Raw genomic sequence first — 25,707 nt, forward strand, 5'->3', positions numbered from 1 at the left:
TTAAACACTCCACCCTGAAAAGAGATCACAGAGGGTGTGTATCTATATGTAACAGGGTAATTTATGCAGCAGGCGTGTGTAAAGGAGCTAGATGCACATTTGTAATATTAAGTATTATAATTACACAAAATTTGTTTATTGTTATTACCTGACACACTTGGGCCTCTGGAGTCAATTTGTGGAACGTTCACAACTCAGTTTCTGTACCCCTACGTTCATCTTTGGGGGTACCCCTCCTATAAAAGGGGTGTCTCCCGCCTTACCTGCTGCTGTTGTACTATATGGGAGAGGTAAGCCTCATTGCTCTCGCTGTATCGTCGGTATTTTAGTACTGTTAAACTACGTTTATAAGTTCATTTTTCAGCCTAAACTTGTTGTACAATATTTTAATATATTCCTGTGTCACTGAATTTGTGTAGGGGCTCGAGTTGTATGAAAATAATTGACGGAGGATTTTGTTTTTTACCTCTCGCTGTCAGATGCCAAAAATAAACGGGGATCGCCTCCAAAGATATACACGGTTTGGGCCTCTTCATCACAACTTCCATCACAACACAACGCAGACAACACTAGAGCCCACCGGTTACATATAATAAAATAAAATAGAATTAAATAGAAACACCCCCTGGTCCCTACACAGTTTGTGCACACCACAGTTTGTTATTAAATGTATTTATGCACGCATGTGCTGTATGTTACTATAAGGTCTTAACCTTTAGGATGTGTGTACTGCGTGCAGAAACATACGTAGCTCACTAGAAATACTATATGGTCTCCCCCATCCAGGCAGAGCCGACGTGTCAGTTAATAGGTTACTGTTTTATTAGTGCCGTGGTCAGGAATCCCTCATACTCCAGGCCGGAATCTGAGCTCCAGTGACAGACTCACATCTGAACTTTGAACTGAAGCAGCTTTAAAAAGCCACATGGCTGAAATCAGACGTGCCTCACAAGCGTTACAACATCATCGAGGACGACGAAGGACGGGCTCTTTCTCCGTCCTCATCCTCTTCCACGCCGGCAGCAGGTAAACAGATTTTGGGAAAGGTGAGCGTGACACCGGTGACGACTGTTTTCAGGCACCCGCGTGGCGTGCGCGTGGGCGTGTACGTGGGGCTTTCCACAGCAACGCGGAACCATGGCGGCGGCTACCCGAGCAGAAATATTTATCCGCTCTGCGTACGGTTTAATGTAGGGTTAACTTACGAGAAGCAGACGTAACTCATTGAACCAGGTAGTTATGTCATCCTCCAGCTGGTCACCTGTCAAAGGCGGTTCCTGATGCGAGGTAAACTGAGTGACGATGACTGTTAGCACTTACGTTACTGACGTAGCAAAGGTACCCTGCACTTACTGTTACTGTTAGCTAGCTACCATTTGCGTGCTAACTAGCATATCAGTCTTTAAGCTAACGATAGGACATTCCGGTGATCTAATATCAGTATGCTGTAATTTCTGCTTTACAGTAACGTTAAATGTTGTTGCTGATTCAGCTAACGATAGTAGCTAACGGTGAGCTAGCCAGTTACAGAGTACATCTAACGTCCAGATGAGGATGTGATAAGTTAACGTTAACTACAACCAAAGCAGCTAACAAGTCCTGTAAGCCGTCAGTGTCTAAATTAACGTTATCGCTTGGTTTGGTTTGGTGCTTTTGGTGCTGACAGGCTCACCGTTTGTTGTGGTCTCTGTGCAGTAGCTAACGTTACTTATTGACCCAATGCTATATGACACCGGCTCTTTGTAAACAGTACACGTTTACCGACTTTAACATTATGTGCCAAACTGATTCCGATGCTGTTACCTCACCCATACAAACAGCACTTGCCTTAGATGCACTGAAAAGCATCCTGTGCCAGTCAGCACCTGTTAAAGGTCACTGTTGTTTATTTTCCCAAATTTTAGCTAGCGTAGTTCCTTAACTACAAGTGATGTATGCTTTGCATTTATGCTGACTGTAATTTTACATGATTAGATGTGCTTTTCCTGCTGTTCCAGGCAGCTGCTGGTTTCCATTAATTTCCTTTATGGCATGAAAATCACACTCTGGAAAACTTCCTGGGGTTTTCAAATTCATCACGTCTAACCGTAACCCTGTCAAGTCTGCATTGATTTTTGTCAAAGTTAGCACATGAAGCAGTATGCAGACCTTTCAGATCAGTTTGTAATTAAACTGCACAAGTGCTGAAACCATTGGTGGGTTAATCCGTCCCATTATAAGCCATTAATTGTTTCAGTCAGTTATCAAACAAAAATGCCCACTTTGTGGCTACAGCCTCTTCACTGTTCAGATGTTTTGCTCTCCTCTGTTTTACATCATTGTAAACTGGGTTTGGACTGTTGGTCAGACAAAACCAGGAATGATAAGACGTCATGTTGGGCTCTGGAAAACAATTTCAAATTACATTATCACTTTTTTCGTTTAGATCTTCTTTTGTAACCCTTTTCCTCCTCTTATTCAGACTTGGATATGTTGCACCAGATGGAGTGGGATTCGCCAGATAACGGTCTGGCAGCATTAATGGACCACCCCCCTCACTTATCTGAATCTCCTCTGTCGAAGCCCTCCTCCACCAAAATCTCCGAACATGAATTCTCATGTCACTGTTGCTACGACATCTTGGTGAACCCCACCACCCTGACCTGCGGCCATAACTTTTGCCGCCACTGTCTGGCTCTGTGGTGGGAGTCCTCTCACAAGAATGAGTGCCCTGAGTGCCGGGAGAAGTGGGAAGGCTTTCCTAAAATCAACATCCTGCTGAGGTACGCTCTTCACAGACAGATCAGATCAGCGAGTGAGTGTTTGATTTTCTGACCACAGCATTCACATTTCTCTCATGTACTCGTATGTATTTCAACTAAATGTCCTTTAAAAGATTTTCATATGTACACATTACAAATAAACAACTTCACTTCATTTTCCGTCAATGAAAGGGACATCGTGTGCAGAGTTTCCAGGTTTTTTTGTCTAACTGACTAATGGGGATAACAGTTTTTCGAGTTGTCTCAGTATTGAGCGACAGTGCTTCAGGCGGCGGCGGACAGGAAACAGGCTGCAGTGTAATCCCTCTGAGCATTTGCACACCGTCAGTGAACATCCACTGAAAGTGTTTGCTTTGACACTGACAGACTCAGATTGTTAGAAGAGTGTGAAAACATGGAAGAGGTCTCTACAGAGACAGACCTTTTTTTAAAGAGTAAGATCTGCTTTGTTTAACCGCAAACAGCTGCTTTTTTCCTACAATCAAATATTAATTTTCACTGTCAAATGTATTTGAATATAACTTTGAATGTAGAACATTTGTTGGCAGCCCTGGTCTGTACCCAAAACATTGCCTTACTTTGGGAAATATAAATCTATTTTTCTGGAAACACCCTTTTTAATGTAAGAAATTATAGCAAAGTTTTCAAACAGTAACCTCCACTATCTACTAATTGCACTTCTTAACTGAGCGTTTTTCTTTCTAGGGATGCAACTGACAAGCTGTTCAGTGAGGTCGTTCAGCGGAGGAGAGAAGAGATCCAGGCTAACCCCAAAATCTCCCGGAGCTTGCTGGCCTTCCAGAGGTAGCGCACTTCACTCTGTGACACAAGTCGTTTGGGTCTAAAGCGTTGGGACGGTGTGTGAACTCAGTATACAGTGAGTGTGTGAACTCAGCATACACTGAAAGCAGACTCTGGCGTTGAACTCCTGTAACATTGTCAGACTCATTATGGCCAGTTTTCAAAACAAAAAGGATCCAAATCGATGTAGTTGAAACAGGGATGTCTCCTTTTTTATTCGACGCGTTCCTCTTCCATCAGGGCACCTGAAGTCGTGTACTGCACACTCCTTACTTAATGTGTGTAGTATTGATCAGTGTACTTTGGTGTGAATAAACAGCAGTTTGTATCTTTACAGATGCACTGCTCAGCATGCGTCACGTCACCTCCCGAGAGCCTCCTGAGACATATTTTATTGCTGTTGTTGCTGATGTCACTACTGCATTGCATTGTGGGATGCTTTTGCCGGCATGGTTTTCAGTGTTTGCGTTGTTCCATGAAATAGTACCTCACGTATTATTGTTTCATACTAAGGTTTAGGACATGCTGAAAAATCTCACAGACTGTTTCTGTGTGCTAAATAGCGTTAGCTGACAGGTATCACACCTGTCAGGTGTCACAGACAAATCTGATATCAGAGAAGATCCTGGTCCAGCATGTGTACATGGACGAAGTCAAATGCCAGAACGTTAAACTAGCATTGCATTCGCTCAGCTTTATGCAGTGTATCCTGCATCATACACAGTCTGGTATCATCACGACAGTAAACAGGAGGCAAACTATGGGTGTCACTCAGGAACGTCAATGAGGTCGACATCTTAGGTTGTCTCCAGACAGGCGGTAACCTCTCACCGCCTTTGAGGCCTGAAGCAAAGGAGACGCCGTCTATTAAACATCTCCATGTTTTTAGGTATGGTGACAACTTGGGTCGATCCAGGACAAATCAGCACAAAGGAGCAGGTTTCTTCTTTTCTGGAGTCCTCACTGCACTCACATGTGTGGCTGTAAGTATCCAACAGCCATGAAAACTAAAACCATCTCTCCCTTCATGTTTAACATGTTCTCTACAGCCGAATGACTTCAGTGAGCAACTGGCCTCAAAATCCATGCTGTGCTACGTCGCTACCGTTCTCCTCTAACAAAGCGATGTCTTCAAATTGCTTCTTTTGTCCAGCCTGCAGTCCAGAAGCTAAGGACTTCATTTACTGTCATAAATGACAAAGAAAAGCAGCAAATCATCACATTTAAGAAGCTGGAAGCAGCAAATGTTTGACATCTTTGCTTGAAAAATGAAACAAGCTATCGATTGTCAAAATAGTCGATTACTTGATTACTTGATTACTCTTTGCAGCTCTAGTTTCAGCAGTTTGCATCGTTTGATTGGTAAATAAGATTCATACTCATTAAATTCAGCAAGTATCATCAGTGTCCATTGTTACAGTCCTGCTTTGCAGTGCTGCATTACTAATCAATGCTGTTTTATAATCCATAACATCCGGCTGAAGTTTTTGTCTTCCCTTGTGCCACTTTCACTCTGGTGTATTGCAAAATGAGCCTTTGGAGGTCGGCTGTTCGTATCGTGTATACAGACCGTGTTTATTTTGTCCATGTGGCACTCGGGAGCAACGTCACTGTGTGTTTTGCCACGGAGGCAGTAAGTGTGTGTGTGTGTGTGTGTGTGTGTGTCTGTGTCTGTGTGTGTGTGTGTGTGTGTGTGTGTGTGTGTGTGTGTGTGTGTGTGTGTGTGTGTGTGTGTGTGTGTGTGTGTGTGTGTGTGTGTGTGTGCTGCTTTGAGAGTGCAAATAGATGACAGCACGGTCCACAGTCATTAATGAATATCATGACTAAATCTGGCCTTTTAATGAAGGGGGACTGAAGCTGTCGCCAGTTTCTTCTGGATGCTTTTTGACTGTTTTGATGTTGAATTTTTTTCTTTGTTTACATGTGACCTTGTTCTGAAGAGGACACACTGTGTGCTTATTTCACTACCTCTTTTATCGACTAAAAGATTCATTGTGAAAAGTATGGACAGATGAATGGATGATGAAAATAATCAGTAGTTGCAGCCACCACATAAACCTCTTAATACCCTTCTTTTCACCAGGTGATGGTGCTGGTGTATCACTGGAGCAGCGGTGTGGTCGACCAGCACGATCCGCTGATCAGTAAGCCTGTGTCTCGCTGGACGGCGGAGGAAGTCGTGTCCTGGCTGGATCACCTGGGTCCCTGGGCTCAGCTTTACCGAGAGTCCTTCCAGCAGGAGAACGTCAATGGGAGGTAGATAAAGCAGAATATTAACTGCTCGACCAGATTTTGAAATGCAGACACATCATACCCTCTAAAGCAGAACTGACGTGAGCCACATTTAGTCAATACATTGTCATCTTTCAGAGGAAGTACTGTAGGACATTCTTCTCTCTTGAGCTTTCGACCTTCAGAGACCGCCCTACAGTGTGTACAGTGTTACAGCTCATGCTGTAGATCGTTATGTTTATGCCATGCACTGTTGATCTCTTCACTTTAGGCTGCTGTTGATGCTGGGGGATGAAGAGTTGTTAAAACCTCCTTACAGCATCGAAAATCAGGCTCACCGACGGGCTGTTGTGGCTGAGCTGGACAGAGTTAAAGCCCTGGGGGTCAAACCTCCCCAGAACCTCTGGGAATACAAGGTAAAGGTCTGCTGCAGGACGCTGAAGGTTGCACCTTTAGTTTCCGTGCTGGTGGAAGTCTCTCAGTAATCTGTGCATCTTTAGATGTAGAAATACAGATGTTATGAGATGGACCTGCTGGTACCTCTGAGCAAGTTTGTGTAAAACATCTTGTTACTTCTACTCTAACACATGCATTTAAGGATGTAACATTTGCTTTTAGTCTCCAGTCCCTTCATTTTAGAGAATGCCTTGTAATTAAGACGCTTAGGACTGAGTCTCCTGTCGGTGTGTTTGTCCAACCAAATGACCGTCCACTCACTTTGTGTACTTGTACTCTGTCACTTTCTACCAGGCTGCTAATGCAGGGAAGTCTCTGTTCTTGCTGTATGCACTGAAGCGCTCCCCTCGTCTCACGCTCCTCTATTTGTATTTATTCGATTACGCTGAAACCTTCCTGCCCTTCCTGCACACCTGCTGTCCGGCCATCTCACACATCGACCACTCAGTGGAGAGCAACTTCCTCAGCACACAGGTGACGCTTTGCACACTGCCAGCTGTAGATACTATACATTAATGATGTTCTGGGCTCTGGTGAGATTACGACGGTGCTGTGAGCTTAAATATCCCTTTAAAGAGTAAGAACAGTGATAATTGAACATGTCACCCTGTGTAGTGTGTACTCTGGCTCATTGATGTGCTTTTAGTAGTTTCTGGACAGTGGAGCTCTGTGACACAGAGGAATAATCAGGCTTTGGCTGCACTGAGAATATTTGTTGGTGGGATCAATTGTTTATTGTTGCTTTTCATGAGATTTGTTGTATCTCTCACTTGATTTAAAGCTTTAAAGTTGTGATTTTATTATGTTGGCAAACAGAGGTGGTGGATCCAAACCATCCTCCTCCTTGCTAACTAACTTTCACTCACCTGTCTTACATTAATACCTGTTTTAATTGTTTAAAAGCACTTTCCAACCATCATCTTTTGTCTTCTGTGGTGTTCCTGTGTCTGTCAGTTGGAGCCCAGTTGGCGACAGTGGGCAGAGTTTCTTGTGAAGTACCTCCTGCTTCCATACCAGCTGATAGCAGAGTTTGCTTGGGACTGGCTCGCCGTCCACTACTGGACATCTCGCTTCATTATTGTTAACACCATGCTGCTGTCTGTGCTGGAAGGCTGCGCCCTGTGGAGACTCTGGACAAGAGCCACGATCAGGTAACCGCAGAGGGAAGGCTGGGCTTTCTTTTCTTCTGTCTTTTTGATACAGACAGTCACTTACAGACCTTTTCCACTGAAGTGACAACCCATTAACCTTAAATCTTAAGAAAACTTGCTGTATTGATTGTGTCTTATTGCTAGCCAGTTACTCTAATTTAAGCTACCTGCTCCAGGTGGGCTACACACACTAATGTGCGTCTTCCACTTTCTTTAGGTCTCTGCCACGCAAGATGTGGAACCACTTGTGGAAGATGTTATCTCAGGGCTTTGCCTTCGCCCTCCTGTGGCCTTTTGTCCCTCAGTTTGTGTGTAACTGCCTCTTCTACTGGGCTCTCTACTTCAGTCCCATTATCAATATAGATCTGGTGGTGCAGCAGCTAATGCACCCGGAAACACAGGCGCTGTAACAAGCTGCATGCAGGCAGTGCCCGAGTGATGCCGCACAGTTCATAGCAAATAAAACAGCCAGAAACCAGGTTGCTGAAGAAGAGCTTATTTTTAGCAGTACACTTTCATGAGACTGGCTTATTTGCTGTTGGAAGGGAAGTTTTCTCACTTCCTTTCTTGTCTCTCCGCTGGATGCTTGCCATGTGGACCAAGAGAGACACTGGGCTATTGTAGGAGAAACAAAAGAAACGAAATATGTGAGATGTTATTGATTAGGAGAGATTGTACTGCAGCCCCCCCCACCCCCACCCCACCCCCCCTTTACGTACTCAGTGCGCTCACAAACCACATTGCCTAAGTGGTCCAGAGGGCAGTTATGCAAATGATGGCTCATGTTCCATCTCTGGTGGTAGTGAATGGCCTCATAAGGAGCTTTCTGACAGCTCTGTAGCACTGAGACGACTGTGAGCTTTTATACAGACTTGGCTACTGAAGGTGGAGCAAAACAAGTATCGATAAAATTCATCTTGTTTAACTTATTTTGTTAAATGTCTTAATCGCATGTGCTCAACAAACAGCTAAAAGAACTACTGCTGCTTGAGAAGAATCAATCACAGAATTGTGGTAGTTTAAGTGTATATGAATGTATATGAATGTGTATTCTGCAGAAATTTCGATTCTGTGCAGCTCCGGCTTTGGCTGTGATCTTGGTGCTACGGAGCTGTCTGAAAACTCCCCCGGCGACGTTTGGTGACACGACTGAGACGTGTCAGACGCTGAGGTTTGAAGTTCTGCAGTCCGACGAGAACTTCAGGCTTTACAGCTGTTTCAGTGAAAACACAAACATCTCACTCTTCATGTGGCACTTAGATTTTAAGCATAACGTGCTCTTAATTTTTTCGAGGTCTCTTCTGATGTTTATGATTTTAAGGAGAAAGTGTTTTATTGGCTGGTGCTGCTGACACACATTGCTTTGCACATTTTTTTTTAATTCACAGTCTTCATTTCCATGTGATGGGTGGGTAGAACTAATCAAGGACTTTTATTTTTTACATACTTCATTTGCACTTAAAAGTTCTACACTGTGATTTTGTTCTTCAATATTCTCTAATGACAAAGAAAGAATAAAGATTTTTACATGCCGTCCTGCTGTGGGATTTGTTTTTCTTGTGACTTAGGAGCTCTCCACTTACAATAATATAAGATTTGATTTATTGTTATGGGGAAATTCATGTCACATCAGGGCAAATAGGCAAATAGCAGGTGAAAAAACATTTGAAATGAAATAATTTAGATAAAATACATGTATAGGAAATTCTATAAAGTATGTACACAATAGGCATAACTTAAATATAATACTATTTTCCTTCTATATCTGCACCTGAGCAAAGCACAGTTACGTTTCCTCATATATGTTTCCTTGTATTAACCTTTAAAAATGCTCCAACATCAGATTAAAGTAAATGAATGTATAAATACTACTGACGTTCACTAGATTCCACAGGTTCAGTGTTATGTCAATAACATTATTTTACATTATCTGTATTTTCATATACACATACGTCAGGACATATTTTATATAGTGCATATTGTGTTTTGATTAATATGATTTATTGTTTGTTTTAAATAGAAAGTGTTTCGGTACAGGAATTTAACTGTAGAAATTTGTCATTCCGATACAGATGGCAATAAAACTTGGACAAGGAATAAAACAATAAAACAAGGAATTTGTGCTAAAACCTGGTGAAAACTTTTTTTTTTTTTTTACCTAGCATTTGATTAAAATGTTCAGTGGCCATGAATTAATTTAATATGCAAGTACAATTTTAAAAAATAATGCACACTACCTATAACAGGCTAAATAAAATGTAAAATAAAATAAAACCTTAGAGTAGAGACTAAATATAAGGCCATAACGCTGACTCTAATGTATCCCGAGGGTCTGAAAAAGCAAATTGATGAATCTGTAACAGAAGATGTAATGAATAAATGTTTATGTCGCGAGGTGCTGTACAAATAAAGTTTGTTTGATTGAAATCTTTAAAGCGACCGCCCTCTAGTGTTCAACGGCAGGCATGGCAGCAACGGTGGTCGCCATAACAACGTAGGCACTGTCTCAAAGGAGCACTGAGGACTGATACGCAAAAATAACTACAAACACAACTACTGCAGGCGAATTTTAACTTGATAAATATTCAGAACGATTCCATTCAGCCCTAACGTACGATCAAATAAATATAAATCCTATTTTTGACCTAGCTTACCGTGACAGTGTTGAACGCATCGCGCGTTTTTAACTCGCGGACAGCACTTTAGCGTCGTTCCCTTACGTCATTGTTGCGGAAGTGAAAAGTCTACGTGGGGAAGAAAGGTTGGTCTGACCGCGTTTGAATACCTTACACACCAACAGCACTCATGTCCAATCCAGGTTAGCTGTGTCCCCAGTCGAAACAGTCTTCCTCCCCGCCCCCGTGAGGCAAATGGACGCGTTGGGCAGCCGCCGGGGCGTATAAATGGGACTGAGAGCCGACGACAGCTTGTAATGCTGCGCCGGGTGCGGCAGTCTCTCCGGCAGGTGCTGTTCCTGATGGCCCGGAGACCGGGTCTGCTCTGCGGGGCTATCGTACTCGGCGTCCTGCTCGTACTGGCCGTCAAATTCACATACAGGTAACAGTCAGCAGGGTAACCAGCTTCTGTTTATGTACCGGTAATGTGAGCTTGTATTTGCAGGAGTACACGAGACCTCCTGAATATCATGACTGAACGTATCTGCTGCTGTGCTGAGAGATGGATGTTGTAGCATTACTAAAATGTAAATTAGCTGCTTATTATAATAATCTGGGTGCTTGGAGTCAGTTAATGTCATCACTATGTTGTGCGCCTCACCTGAAACTGACGTGTACTACAGGACAAGAGGATTAATGCTGTAAAGCGTTTAAACAGACAGTGTATACCCAGAGTTTTACTGTGTACCGTCCCTTCACTGTCAGTGTTCATGAAGGTTTGGAGACAAAAGGACCATTGCTCTGTAGTCAGTGACACACATTCATCTCTCAGTGAGCCCAGCTGTCCAGATCACAGCTGCCAGGACTGAGAGTTGAAGCAAACTGCAGACAAATGATCTCAGATGGCCTCTCATCCGGTTGTGGTGGAAGAAGTATTGAGTAATAGTAGTCAAGTAGTGAAGTCATTGTACTGCATTACAAGTAAAAATCCTTCATTCTAAGCAGAAGTCAAACACAAGTACAAAAGTACAACCAGCACAATCTGTAGAGCTGAAACACTTTCCTCCTTTACCTGAGAGAGAAGATTATCCATCAGCTGTTTTTATTCATCGATCAATCATTTGACTTCATCAATCAAGCACTGATGCCAAACATCATCCAGTTCCAGCTTCTCACATCAGAGGATTGGCTGTTTCTCCCTGTAAATCATGACAGTACAGATACAGGAGTTATGAGGACGGCATCTTTGGTTTTGGGGAAATGTAATGTGCAGTTATAAAGTCCCCAGAGTCCAAGGTGATGTCCTCAGATAGTTTCTGTCTGCCCCACAGGCCAAAGCTGAAGCTGATTCAGCCATGAAAAGAGAGAATATTCCAGCATGTTTGTGAAATAATGACCTCTAGCCATTTAAAATAACTGCAGAGGTTGTCTGTGATCTTAATCTTTTGTAAATCTGTCACATCTGTAAATTGTGAAGTCAAAATTCAAATCAAATTAGGTACCGTTCATCCCCAAACGCAGAGGTCGTGTAATAATATTAGTCCTGAGCGAGTCGGCATCGTGGTGATTTAGGTTTTTTTTTTGTTTGTTTGTCTTTCCTGGTCGAGAGTCAAAAAGGCTGCGTTGGCAGCTGCAAATGAAAGTTTTCCCAGCGTTCTGGCTGCAGATCCAGGAGGCTCATTGTTCCCGTCGTTCAGGAAGCTGATGTTATGCAAAGCCTTCGCATCATATCCGGGATAATGTCAGTAAATCTGAGTAAAATACAGGCTTTGCTTTTCCAGTACGAACACACCGCACGGGGGGTGATTTCTAAATCACACGAGGTCCCCCGTAACACTGATCCCCTGTGAACAGCGCTGCAGTTTGAGCACTAAACAACAGCCTTTCCTTCCTGTGGTCCCAGCTGTGCTCACAGCAGCGAAGACTGAAACTTGAAGCAAATTGCAGACAAATGATGTCGGACGCACTTTGCCTCTCGACTGTGGAGAGCTGCTCCACGTTTGACAGCCCCACGCTGAAATCTGTTCTTTCTGCAGCCGCGCTAATAATGTGGTGGCACCAGCTCGGCCTCCGGTGCGCTTCTTCTCCGCCGAGGCCCCGGTCGTGGACCTGTACTTGGGCCAGCTAGACCAGGTGAGACAGATGTTTTACAGTGCAAATGTTCGTCCACGTTAGTAATCAATCAAAGATCATGCAGAATTACGTTTTCTCTGCAGGTGGAGCGTCTCAGGAGTGTGGCGGAGGTGTCGCTCATCTTCTTCTACGCACCGTGGTGCGCTCACTCCATGGCCGCCCGGCAGGAAGTGCAGCAGGTCGCTAGGAAGCTGGCCAAACAGGTACAGAACACCTGAGGACACAACGAGCACCGTGCACAATTGTTTCAGCAGAAAATAGCAACTCAGATGACCTCTGACATGGTGGCAGAAAACTAGGGCTTGTTGTTTTGGCAACACGTTTGTCAGCCTACGCAGACACGTTAGACATCTAGACGAGTAAAGACAGGTCATAAAGTTATGAGGCTGAACGTGTCCGACTGTCAGGACGTCGTCCAAACTGACTTTTGAGGTCTGTTAGGGTTAGGGTGCACACGTGAGACTGATGACACATCACACCGTGTCTGTGGTCTGCAAACAGTTTGTGTCTTTGTTCAGCTCTTGTTTCTTTCCCTCACACACACACACACACACACACACACACACTCACACACACACTCACACACACTCACACAGGTGCAGTTTGTGGCTGTGAACTGCTGGTGGAGTCAGGGGAAATGCAGGAGGCAGAACCGCTTCTATCAGTACCCGATCATCCATTTGTTTTACAGAAGGTAAGACGAGAACGTCAGACGGTGAATGATGAGAAGTGTGACAGAGTGAAACGACTCGAACGTTCTTGTACAGTTTGTAGTTTCTTTGCAGCAGCCATATTTGAAGCATTGTAGTCCAGCACAGGCTCATTGGTTCTGCTGATGTTGAGCTTCAGGTGATTGTTGTTGCACCATGTGATGAAGCTCTCTGGAAAAACAGTGTCAAAGTGAAAACAGCACGTTCCTCAGCGGAAATGAGTCACTGCAATCCTGCATGTAAATATAGTGAGAATTTCCATTTCACCAAAAAAATACACTTGATACCTTTTATTATTATTATCCCCTTCAGCGTCTTCACTACATGTGTTGAGTCTGGACAGACATGGATGTGAACCACAGCGCTGGCATAAAAGCACGAGGCGGTCATTGTAGTGTGCTTTGTGTTTCTGTGCTGCAGGTTTGGGCCTATAGAGTACAAAGGTCCGTTCGTGGCTCCATACGTGGAAAGTTTCATCCTCAGAGTCATCACGCCGCTCACTTACCTCCCATCCAGAGCCAGACTTGAGGAGTTCCTCTCCTATCACGAGGTATTGTTTGACTTCAGGCCATCTGATGGACAGTTGACAGAAGAGCATGTGAGGAGTGATGGAAGTCCCTGATATCAGCTGTCCTTAAGAAGAGACGCTGCATGTTTACGTGTGTCTTCTTTTAATAAGAATATAAGTCCGTGTGATGTGTTCTAACTGGCTGTCCCTCCTGTATTTCTAGCCTCGGGTGGTGGGTTTCTTCCAGTTTAACTCTTCTCCTCAGCCGCCGGGGTACATCACATATCTGTCCTCTGCCCTGCAGGCCCTGAAAAGGGGTAAGAAGAGATCATACAGGCCTGAAGGCAGTTCATTCAGAAGGTTTGAATCATATCGAGTATTTAAGATTAGACTGGACATGGCCGTGTTTTGGGGAGCTTGGTCGTTTTAAGTGTGACGACAGCAGCGAGTAGGTTATAAACAGGATGAACGGACAATGATGTGGAAACATGGGTAATGTCTCTGCTGATCACTTTATCAACTACACTGTGAGCGAGGACAGAAGGACAGACACGTCTCTGTTTTCTGGTGCAGATTTCCGTGGTGTCGTGCGTTTCGGGGTTGTGACCAACAAACAGGTGGCAGAGGCGCTTTCACTAGAAGACGAATCTGTTTACCTTTCCAGAAGATTAAACTCCTCATTGGTGAGTCACAGGCCGTGACAGACACAACGTAAAGCACCGGATTCATTTCACTGTTACTGAAGATGTACACTCAGGGATTGCACCAACATCCTGCTGTATGCTGTCCTCTGTCAGGTTTTCCCTCGAAGGGAGCGGAACTTCACGTCAGAGGCCATCTGCAGGTGGGTGTTTGAACACCACGAGACCGTCCTCCATTGGCTGCAGCCTCCAGGAACAAAGTCCCGCCTCCTGGAGTACGAGCTGACTAAAGGTCCGGCACTGCTGCTCTTCCTGCCACACAACCCGCTGGGGTCCAGTCCCAGTCCATTACTACAGCAGGTGAGCAGGGATGGGACCAGAATTTGCTTAGCTTCCCTCGAAGGTAGACACGAGTCAGTCTACTTCTTCTTCTTCTTCTTCTTCTTCTTCTTCTTCTTCTTCTTCTTCTTCTTGTCCTCTTCTCCTCCTTCTTCTTCCTCTTCTTCTTCTTTATGTCCAATTTGTTCCCCTTCCTATTCTCCTCCTTCTTCTTCTTCTCCATCTTCTCCTTCCTCTTCTTCTCCTCCTTCTCCTCTTCCATCTTCTTCTCCTCCTTCTCCTCCTCTTCCATCTTCTTCTCCTCCTTCTCCTCCTCCTCCATCTTCTTCTTATCCTTCTTTTTCTTTCCTCCTTCTCCCTCTTCTTCTCCTTCTCCTTCTCCATCTTCTCCTTCTTCTTCTTTCCTCTATCTTCTTCTTCTCCTTCATGTTCTCCTCCTCCTTCTCCTTCCTCTTCCTCTTCTCCTCCTCCTCCTCCTCCTCCTCCCCTGTCTTCTTACTGCCTTGTGTCTTTTGTCTCTCAGGTAGCAGACATTGCTCTGCGCTATCACTCCTGTGACAGCAGTGACGACTCCAGCGTGGACAGAAGCTTCTCCTCCCACTCGCTGTGCTGTCAATCAGTCCTCCTCCCAGAGTCCAGTACCAGTGTGTGTGAGGTGTGCCTCAGCTTGTCGCGCTCCCTCCTGCCCGGCTCTTCTTTCTGCTGCTCGTTCCCCTCCGCGGCTCAGGGAGGAGACGTGTCGCAGTCTTATCTGAGACGCTGCTGCCTACGCCAACAATCTGCCCCCGTGTCCATAAAAGACACAAACTCAGTGGGCTGCAGCAACTTTCTCAGCAGCTACAGCCCATTCAGTCAGTACAGTGCCTGCTGTAGAAAAGTAGAGCCTCATCTCAATGAATCACAAGCCAAAGAGGGTCCAGACGTGCAGAGAGGCCCCCTCACGCCTCCCTCTTCATCCATGGCTCCATCCTCTGGCCCCCAGCAGGGAGGAGACGGCATCACGGGGCTCCGGTGTCAGACCAACAGGACGCTCAGGTTTTATCTGCTGGACGTTGCTCTGAACTGGCCTCTGGCGGTGAGGCTCGGAGCGACCGGCAACAGAAGTGCTTCTCTTCACCAGGAGGCCGGTGCACAAGGTGACCTGAGCGGCGACCAGTCGTTTGCAGCTATTGTGAACCTGAAGGATGAGACTCATTACGTTCTCCACCGCAGCCCAGCAGCCACGCTGACGGAGTCTCTGGGTAAGTTAAGGACAGGTTTCACTCCTCTGCTCTGTGTGTGCTAAATGCCATTAAGGTGGATGCATCTATAGTCTGAAAACACAGGTCTTGGTTTTGTGCTGCCTCCTGTTGCTGGACTTGGGAATACTTTGGCAGAAACGCTTAGCGCCTGTATGCTGTGTGTGTGGAAAGCTGAGGCGTTCATCAGTGTGTCGCTGCTGTGCTTCTTCAGATTCACAGACTCTGAGCACAAAGTTTGGTGCGAATTCAATATATCACCAAAGACAAAGCTGCCGTTTTGCATATCACGCAGATCAGCTGATGTGGCTTAGTTTCATGGTCTTTTGCATACTGAACATATGCAGATGTTTTCAGGGAATAGTCACCACAGACATTTCCAGTGAACTGGACACAGGACGGTGGTGTGGCTTTCAAAGTCCTAACTTTAAACTTATAAAAATGTTGTTTTGAGCTCCCGCGGGATGTCTAATGATGTCACAGTGATCTGTATTTTAATGTTTGCGATGAACAGAAAAGATAAAATAGTGCACCTGCACGTGCTTCTCGATCCACTGTGATCTTCAGACATCAGGCAGTGTTGGCATGTTTACTCACTGAATGAAGACAGACCCTTTAGGCTGTATTTTGTGAGGGTATCATGTCTTATATTAACTGTGTCAGGTCTGTTAATGTGCAGTGTTATTGTCAGTGACAGCAGTAGGTGATAAAGTTATAAAACAAAAACCAGAACAGATCCTGCCACTGACCTGGTGTTAAAATTGCTCTTTCAGCTGAATATCAATCAATACTTTCATGTTTGTCCAAACAGAAATTAAAAAAGCGTGTGTTTCATTGCTAAACTTGATGATGCCTTCAGGTTTTTTACCTTCTGTGTGCCAGAAGGACCTTCACTGCTGCAACGCCTGTTTCAGTGGAACCACAGTGACCTTTAACTGTCGTTCAGGTTCCTTCTGCAGCTCATCAGCTGGTTAAAAACTGTCGCATGTGAAACTGATTCCAGTAGAACTCTGATTCCAGAAAAGTTGGGACGCCGTGCAAAACATAAAACAGAAAATATATCTTTAATCACATGCTTATTCTGAACCATTTCAAACCAGTTTGGACTGGTAAGGACTGGGAAAGTAGTGGAATGCTCCAGAAACACCTGTTTGGTGAACAGGCTCGCTGGTATCAGCTGATCGTATCGTGAGCATCCCAGCTTTTTTGAGTGAGGGTTGAATTGATTCTGTGTTTTCATGGTGTGTATCTTATTAAAGAGGCCTTCATCAGGAACTTCAGTGCTCCATACAGCCTCTTGCAGAGACACTTGGTGGGAGAGGAAGACAGAAAAGGAGGGGAGGGGGACAGCAGGCGTCCAGACAAAGACCAGCACTCGCCCCCACGCCCCCTCATCACAGAGCTGACCACTTCCTCCTTCCTGCCTTCAGTCATGGACCTCCAAAAGGTGAGAAAAGACCCCGTTCCTTTCATCCTTTCAGGTGCATTTAAGGCGCCGTCCCACACCGTCCGTCCCCTTCCTTATACCCTCCCCCTTGAAGTTACTGAGGCCTCCACAGCTGTGAGACGCCTGACGGTTAGAGCGGCCTTCATCGTGTCCGTGTGGCGTAGCACACATTTAAAGGATGTGAGGATGAACCTCACTGAGTCCATGGTTGTTCTGTGTTGTCCTGTAGGACGTGCTGCTCTTCTACTACACTCAGTGGTGTGGATTCTGCTCTGTTCTCAACCACATCATCATCCAGCTGGCCAGATTATTACAGGGAAACAGCACCATCACCGTCGCCAGGTACGCTGCGTGTTTCTGTGTTTGACTGTTGGTGCAGCGGCTTCCACCTTCTGCAGCCTTTTAAAGAGGAAACGCAAATAACATGGCTCCATGTTGTCTGTGCAGGGTGAATGTCGCACGTAATGACCTTCCATGGGAGTTCATGGTGGATCACGTTCCCTCTGTTCTTCTCTTTCCCAAATACAGGTAAGTGAGACGCACACCAACACAGACGTTTGCATTTTCCAGCCATAGCTGAACATTTGGCTGCTAATGACCAGAATAGTGTGTCGAGCTGAAGCAAAACAAACTAAACTTTCTCTCGTGTTTCCTTGTTCCTGCTTCTCTTCAAGAAAACATTTCAGTGTGAAGTTTCCCGACGACCTGCCCATCACATTACCCAACCTCCTCCACTTCATCCTGCAGCACTCCGGCTCTGTGCAATATGCAGACAAACCGGTGATGGCGTCCGGCGAGGAAGAGGCTCCGGGACCCAGTGCCATCTTCCATGAAGAGTTTCTGGCACTCCAGCGTGAGGTCCAAGTGCTGCGTCACGCCCGCGAACGCCTCTCCCAGCAGCTGGCGCAGCTGTGGCGCGACAACCGGCGGCTAACGTTCGACACCCGCAGCCTGGAGGCTCAGAACTCAGAGCTGCAGCAAGAACGGCAGAGCTTGGAGGAGCAGCACCGGGAGAAAAGCCGGCAGCTCGGGGAGGCGGTGAGACGGCTGCAGGAGCTGGCAGACACTTCTGAAAACCTGCTGAATGAGAACACGCTGCTCAGGTTCCTGCTGAGGGCGCTGAAGGACAGGACGGAGGCTAAAGAGCAGGCGGAGGTGGAGAGGAAAGAGGCGGAACAGAAAAGAAGCCACATGGCCTCCTGACCACAAAGTCTGCAGGGAATCCTGAGAGCAAGACAATGAAACTGTGGTTAGACCTGAGATGTAGAGGAACAGGAGCGACTTCTGAGCTAAATAAAGCTGAGGTGAGGAGGTCACGTCAATCCCAACGACCTAATGAATCATAAGAGAAAACCAGGATGAAATGACAGTTTTGATCTGTCAGCAGAAAATCTAAGACTGCTGTTAAGTCAGGACAGAAGTAAGGAAACACTCAAAAGAAAGCAGAGTGTAAGGAGGGAAGGAGCAGTGTTTGTCAGACAGAAAACTCTTAAGTGCTGTGATGATAGTGTGATTGTCTTAGGAACACACTAGAATGGAAATTAAGTGCCAACTGTCCAACTCAAACTACTCAGTTCTGATGCTGCGCATGCAAAAATGTAATGTGTGTCGACGGGTGAAGTCGTAAACTGAGTTAAATGTACTACACAGACCCTGCAGCCGGATTCTCCACTGAGTTACTGTAAATTCTCACCTAAGAGCTGGTGATAATGGCCAAGTCTCAAATAATAGCCCGGTGCGAGGTCAGCACGAACAAACATACTCCAGGTGAAATAAAACATGGCGGCACTAAAGTCACCTGTAGATCACTACAAGAGCAACATCCACAGTGTTAATGCAGTCAGTACAACATGTTCTCACTTTCTCTTTTTTAACACAAATACTGTTTTCCCTTTCTGCCATACTCCTCCAATATGAAGCTACCATCAACAAAACTCAACACTTCCTGATGTTTTCAAATTAAAAGTCTACCAATGAAGGGAAGGATGATTGAGCAGGTGTTGGAGTTTCCTTCATGTTCGCTTCAAACCATTCAGGGAGGAAGAAGACTGTTGCTGTACTGACAGGATTAATGCTGTGGAAAAAATGTGCTGTAAGTTGAATTTATTGGGGCGAAAACAAACATGGAGGAAGTTTTGAGTTTGTATTACCTGTGGAAGAAGAAGTATTTGGTTCTCAGCCACAGAGGTCATCATGAATGCAACTATTTGAGAATCTACAACGTGCACTCACCTGCATGGCTGCAGGTGAGTGATGGAGAGTTGGGCTGCAGGGCGAGAGGGCTACTAATGAAGCTGAGATTTATTTAATACTGAAGATGTGGCGCCTACTCGTCAGTCTGTAGGTCAGCCTAAGAGCACTTGAAGTAATTATCAAGGTTTCTTTTTGAAGGGGATATAGTTCTTTTGTTAAACTGATCTATTTTTACAGGAATCATGGAGTCACTAAAATATTATTTCTATGTAACTATTCAGGTATTATGAGATGCTGCAATTGTTTACATGTGAAATATTGCACCTGTTTTTACTGATTAAAAAACTTTCATCTTATTGTCCTGTGTTTTGTTGTGGTTGGTGTCTGTTGAACTTTATATTTGTGACCTATTTTAAAAGATTTACAGTTTCTACAGACCAGTGAGCTCGGTGCTGACTGTCTGTTCTTGGGATTTATGTCCTAACATACAGAAAATATCCTTTAAAGATACCCTGAGGAGGTTTCTTGAACAGAAAAGTACTTTTCTGTTAGTCACCACAAAAGCACATTGTGTGTATCTTTGATTCATAGCGTGCATACGTTTACTGCCTCTCGTCCTCATGCACATGCACAAGATACCGTCAAACATATTGCACCACAGTGAAACCAGTGGTCCAAAAGTCTTGAGGGATACGCAGACTGATGATGGATCGCTGACCGTCACTGTGAATCGTTCTGCCATCGTCAACAAACAGTTAAATGCCAGATCTAATTCAGACAGCAGGAGCATGTGCTGTTAATTTCAGTCTGAATGAATCGTTTTTTGTCTTCAGTTAGTTTCATGCACTGCAAGTCTCTCAGCCACACACGTTTTATATGTTTTTTATGTTTTTGCTGCAGTTCTTAAAAACACACCTTAGTCCTTCAGTTATATTTTAAAATTAGGACGAACAATTAAAATCAAGTGACTGCTCAATGAAATCGCACTATTTAGGGGTCTTTTTTTGCTGAAACATATCAAAGCTCTATAATCATAATTATGTAAATCTGCATCTGTGCACCAACACAGCGTTTCCTGGCAGGCTATGGCCCACAAAGAAGTGGTTAAGAAGAGACAAAAGTCAACGAACGTGCACCCAAATTATAACCACGATAAGTCCATACCATGTTAAAAGTCAGATTGCATTCAGGAGACAATCCATCTCAGTGTTTTTGTCATGCACGGGTCGAGGAAATAGGAAATCTATGGTTGTTTAAGATGTTCTCAGAAAAGATACTGTCCTTGCTCACTGCGTTTGTAAAAGGGTTGGGTCAGCGAGGTTCACACAGAAAATTCAAGCAATCTTATGACTCCTGGAGAAGTGCAGGAGGTTGGTGGAGAAGGTGTAGCCCACACAGAAAGTGTCCTCTGCAGCCGAACAGGCTTCACGCTGTGAGTACTCGTTTCTGTTTGTGTGTTAAGGTGATTATGTTTGTATTTATAGGATTTTAGTGAGTATCTGTTCGATAGTTTTCTTGTTACATTGCAAACTTAAACCAAGAAATGAAACTGAATCCCAGCACACTGTATATCTGTAAGTCTCAGCGCAGTGATAAATGCATGTTTAGACAAGATAGTCTTACATGTTATAATGTTAAGGTAGAGGGAGTCAATAACCAAGTTAATAAGCATTTATGATCACCATGACTTACTGACATTCAAATCTTGTTTTTATTAGTGTATCGTGATTTTGTTTCTCGTGCACGTTGAAGCCTGTATTTACTGACATATCTGATATCAATGCTTCAGGAATGATGGCAAACATACAAGTGCCCGTTGGTGAGTCCATGCTGTCTGTCCAAGCTCTGCTGCAGTTTGGTTGTTCCTCATAATAACATAACTCCCATTTATATCTAATTTCTGTCCTCACTGTTTTGGTCTTATCCGCCTCATTTCGTCCAGTGACAGTCGGTCAGTTGGGGGACAGTCCAGTCCAGATCGCCTGTCCTAAGTGTCATCAGACAGTCCTCTCTAAGGTGGAGTACTCTGCTGGTTTGCTCACATACCTTTTCTGTGGAGGACTCTTCTTCTGTGGGTAAGAAGCAGTGAAGCATCATTGGCTCCAGTATAATATTCATGTGTTAAGTATGAGTCTATTAGCAATTAGCCTAGCTTAGCATAGAGCAGAGGGAAAAAGCTAGCATGACTCTGTCACGTGGGAATGTGTCAGAGGTGAACTGCTAATGCAGGTGTAATGAATCACACAGCGCAGAGGCTGATGAGCTGACCTTTATTTTGAAAAATAGATACACAGTGAACTGTATGAACACACGATCCTGACATGAGCTGCTCTCCTCAGCTTTGTTTTAGGCTGCTGTCTCATCCCGTTCTGTGTGGACCGGCTGAGAGACGCAAAGCACACCTGTCCCACCTGCAAGACTGTGCTTGGCATCTATAAGCGCTTATAACTGATGTCAGAGCTGCACTGGTTGGTCGGTTCATTGATTAGATGAATGTAAAAAAAAAAAAAAAAAAAAAAAATCAATGCTAAAATGAACTGTTTCATGCTTCTTAAATGTGTTTAAAATGCTGTTCTTTGATGAATAATTGATTGATTAATCAAGAAAATAATGTGCAGATAATGAAAATGACTAGTTGTGTCCTTCTTAGAGTTAAACGCATCCATCAGCACAGCACACACAGCTGTCTCCTCCTGAATGAGCCACTGTTCAATTCAGAAAATGTGATTATACTGAATCCGACAGTAATAAAGGCTGACTGACGCTGTCCACACATGCCTCTTATTCAGCTGTTATCTGCTGCCTTAACAGTTTCACCAACGGACACTGGAGAGACAGAGGACGGACACTCAAACGTACTCATATATGGTGACTTTGTTACTGAAACAGTGTGAGCCTCCGTCCAAACCTTCAATATGAATAAACTGTGAAGTCACGCAGTCTGACGAGAGTGCAACTGCACACAATGTGCATTTAATATTAATCTCATACAGCTCCAGGCGTGCATTTGGTAAGTCTGCAGCAGAATTCACCTTCATTTTTCTATTAAGCTTTCATTTTAACAATTAAAACCACTGAACCACCACAACAAAAAGTTAAGTAAAGATAATGTAAGTGCATTAAGTCACATGTGGAACGGTCTCATACATACTCAGTACTGAAGGACAAATGAATTAAGAAAGCATTATTCACATCTACTGTAATTACAGGTTACATAATATTATTCATTATTGGTACAGAACATAAAACTGCCTCTTTATGTCACTTGTGTGTTGGGGTAACCCTGGCCGTCTGCATCATCTACTTCAACATGTGTTTTCTTCTATTAGGGAAAATATTTCATAGATCGGTTACAATCATCAGTCACGTGTTTAATCATACGAGAATATGCTGAGGAGCGAGGAAGAGCACGACGAGGACGAAGAAGGAGAAGCTGGCGTCTGCTCGAATGCGCCCACCGCTGCTTCCTGAAACACACAAACACAATCTCAGTTCAGAGATCAGTGTGTCTCCACTTTCCAGGTTTTAACATGATAACCGGCAGATTTAACACTCAAAATCTGCATTCATTTTGGAAAAATAGCACCTTGTTGCTAACAGATTTGATCAGATGTAGCTAGCTTATCACTATAACGTTAGCTGCATGAGTCCTATGAAACACTACCTCCTGCTCACTTTCTGATGTCTGACCTTGTTTTAAATCCAGAATCCTTTTACATGGTCTTAAATATCCACCTGATGGGTGCATATATGATACAGTGCTAAAGAACAAAGCTAACAGGCTAAAAGTGGCCTCCTCCACAGGCAGAAACGAACTGTTATTACAGAGTACTGCTAGTTAGTCCTCGCAGTACAAGTATGAAACAAAATGCTCCTTGGTCCTCCAAGTACTGCCAGGCTCACACGGTGAGCTAGTTAGCCATAAATGCTAACGTTTGTGGCTTATCTTAGAGCAGAGAAACATGTTGTTTGATCTGTTCCTTACATTTCAGCTGTTGTGTTTTTGGTTTTCGAACAGTCTGAAGAAGACATATCGTCTTCCAGACTCTGTAACTGTGGAGTATCTGTCCAGAGTCCAAGAGAGCAGTAACTTGCTTGGAGGATGGTTTAGCTAACAGCAACTTGTTTCCTACTATTGTTTTACACCATGCAGCATTTTCAGTACTCACCTGTGGTGGCAGTAGTGGCAGCAGGGGAGCTGGTGGTCGGGTCAGCCCTGCCTCCCTCGAGCCCCAGTCCCAGCGTGTCCAGCTGGGACTGGGGCTGCATGCTGATCCATGTTTTGACCAGCGGTTGGTTTTGATAGGACCTCAAATCGTCCAGGTTGGTGCCAAGAAGACCTTTAACTTCAGGGACATTCAGGCTCTAGAGAGAGCAGAGAAGATAAACTGTGTTGTATATTTATGTGCAAATAAACACACACTTTTTTTTAAAGGATGTGTTCACAGATTTTCAAATAAATACACCACTGACCAGTACGACGTTCTCATCCAGACTGGTGAAGGTGGCCAGGTCCATGTTGATGTTGGAGGCCGACAGACTTCTGATGTAGTTTAAATCTGCACCTCCTGCAGACCAGAAAAGAAATGAACAGTGAGTTCACTGTAATCTGTCTGTGTTCAGACGTAGTTTTTCTGCCTGATGTGAGCAAACTACTGTCAGTGCCTGCTCATGGCCACCAGAGGGCCCTCAAGAGCACTTGAAATGTCAAAAAGAGAGCATGAAATATTTTTTTTTTAGCTATATGTTTAGTTCAGAGTTTTATTTCATATTTCTGTGCATGCGGTATTGATGTGCGTGCGTGCGTGCGTGCGTGTGTGTGCGTGCGTGTGCGTGCGTGTGTGTTTGCCCACCGAGATAAGTTCGTGAGAGCTGGTAGGAGGAAGCAGAGACAGTCTCAGACCGTGCTCGTGTGCTATACGCCTGCCTGGCGATGGCGAACAGGGCTTTCTTTTTCTCTGTGGTGCAGTTGGACACAGTCAAGGCGTCGGCGTTTCTGCAGGACACACACACACACACACACACACACACACACACACACACACACACACACACACACACACACACACATGCACACACGCTCAGTATGAGACGAAAAATAAACAACACAGCAGCTGCTGGATGCCAAAGAAATCAACAAGAATACAAAAGACAAATGTCCACACACCAGAATCTGAAATCATAAGTGTCAGACGCGTCACTGATACATTTGGCCTGAGGGAGAAAGACCTGACATTTGGGTGGTGCATGTTGATTCACAGCATATATAAGACACTAGAGTAAACCTCACAAACAGTCACTGGTTTGGACTCTAAAGACACGCACGGCTCTGACTTCTTACTTGAGGCTTTGTTGGGAAATGCTGTTCAGTACGCCGACGTCCAGGGAGCACAGGTTGGCTCCTCCGATGACGTTGAGCTCAGCGCTGCCCAGTTTGTTCCCGTCCTTGCTCAGATACTTCGAGATGATGGCCTTAGCCTGCACGAGAGGGAACACTGATTGATGAGAACACGCGAGCGCACACATTCACGGCACACTTCCTGTCTGCTCACCATGGTCGGGTCCCACTGGCCGTCCGACGAGTCCATCAGAGCGGAGAGCGTGTCGATCTCAGTGATGCTCCACACGTTGACGTCGGCGGCGGTGGCCACATGGGACGCCGGGCCCAAGAGCTGAACCTGACTCTCTGGAATGGTGGAACTGGCAGCGTAAGCCTGTAAGAATGTGAGGATCAATGAGGCTCAACCTGATCTGAGGACTTCTCACACCTCCACTGATCACATGCATTTAACAGCAAACTCAACTCGACCGGCTCTCGTCACCGACCTCTCTCAGTTTGCTGAGAACAATGGCGAGGTATTCCTCCTCGTCCACCTTCGCAGTGATGGCGTCCAGGTTGTCTTTGACCGTGGTAGCACGGAGGCAGCAGTTGAACTGGGTGATGTCGTCGTAGTCAAAGGGGAACGTCTCGTCGCTGATAGTCACCTGGGTGATCTCTCCCACAGTGCACTCGTTAACTGAAACACAGTGAGGAAAATAGTTGAAATTGAATTAATGAAGAAGAAATGAGCAGCAGATGACGAAGAGAGACTCACCTGTAGATCGCTTTGACCTCTTCTTGATGGATTTCCTTATTTCCTTCTTCAGCCTCCTCCGCTTCCGCCTGTCCATGTTATTGCTCTTCAGAACTTCCAGGAAGTACTTCAGGAAGCTGCGCTTTGTTTTCTGCTCGCAGGAATAAAACAGTTCAAACAAGCAAACGTGATCAACCTCAATGCAACACCGGACAGGTGAGGACATTCCCCAGAGGGATGGAAATGCAGTCACCTGTTCCTCCATTCACGTCTTCATGTTTACTCACTTTGTCAAAGTTATCGTAGAAGGTTGAAGTGAAATACAGCGGCAACATCTGGAGGTCCTGCAGGGTCTGTTCAGTCCATGTGGATGGAGCTCTGGTTATCGAAAAACAAAAAAGAAAGTA

General features: G+C 44.8%; 2 protein-coding genes across 2 annotated transcripts; both read left to right on the forward strand.

Moving 5' to 3' along the window:
* Positions 1 to 1,099: 1,099 nt before the first annotated feature.
* LOC139349593 (bifunctional apoptosis regulator-like) lies at positions 1,100 to 8,935 on the forward strand. Its single transcript, XM_070990525.1, has 9 exons — positions 1,100 to 1,287; positions 2,462 to 2,762; positions 3,468 to 3,566; positions 4,453 to 4,546; positions 5,647 to 5,819; positions 6,067 to 6,211; positions 6,546 to 6,725; positions 7,206 to 7,402; positions 7,620 to 8,935. The coding sequence occupies exons 1-9, from the start codon at positions 1,281 to 1,283 to the stop codon at positions 7,810 to 7,812; spliced, it is 1,389 nt and encodes a 462-aa protein (XP_070846626.1). The 5' UTR covers positions 1,100 to 1,280; the 3' UTR covers positions 7,813 to 8,935.
* Positions 8,936 to 10,161: 1,226 nt separating this feature from the next.
* On the forward strand, positions 10,162 to 19,581 carry txndc11 (thioredoxin domain containing 11). Its single transcript, XM_070989420.1, has 13 exons — positions 10,162 to 10,459; positions 12,054 to 12,150; positions 12,234 to 12,353; positions 12,747 to 12,844; positions 13,281 to 13,410; positions 13,592 to 13,685; positions 13,942 to 14,051; positions 14,166 to 14,369; positions 14,872 to 15,589; positions 16,846 to 17,033; positions 17,263 to 17,375; positions 17,481 to 17,561; positions 17,708 to 19,581. The coding sequence occupies exons 1-13, from the start codon at positions 10,335 to 10,337 to the stop codon at positions 18,234 to 18,236; spliced, it is 2,607 nt and encodes an 868-aa protein (XP_070845521.1). The 5' UTR covers positions 10,162 to 10,334; the 3' UTR covers positions 18,237 to 19,581.
* Positions 19,582 to 25,707: the final 6,126 nt, after the last annotated feature.

This window comes from Chaetodon trifascialis, chromosome 2 (genome assembly GCF_039877785.1).
Source record: "Chaetodon trifascialis isolate fChaTrf1 chromosome 2, fChaTrf1.hap1, whole genome shotgun sequence".
NCBI classification, from domain to species: Eukaryota; Metazoa; Chordata; class Actinopteri; order Chaetodontiformes; family Chaetodontidae; genus Chaetodon; species Chaetodon trifascialis.

Coding starts and splice junctions, on each gene's coding strand:
- txndc11 (XM_070989420.1), top strand. CDS start 10,335: ATGCTGCGCCGGGTGCGGCAGTCTCTCCGGCAGGTGCTGTTCCTGATG. Junction 13,686..13,941: donor CCTGCAGGCCCTGAAAAGGG/GTAAGAAGAGAT, acceptor TTTCTGGTGCAG/ATTTCCGTGGTGTCGTGCGT. Junction 17,562..17,707: donor CTTCTCTTTCCCAAATACAG/GTAAGTGAGACG, acceptor CTTCTCTTCAAG/AAAACATTTCAGTGTGAAGT.
- LOC139349593 (XM_070990525.1), top strand. Junction 2,763..3,467: donor AAAATCAACATCCTGCTGAG/GTACGCTCTTCA, acceptor TTTTCTTTCTAG/GGATGCAACTGACAAGCTGT. Junction 5,820..6,066: donor CAGGAGAACGTCAATGGGAG/GTAGATAAAGCA, acceptor TCTTCACTTTAG/GCTGCTGTTGATGCTGGGGG.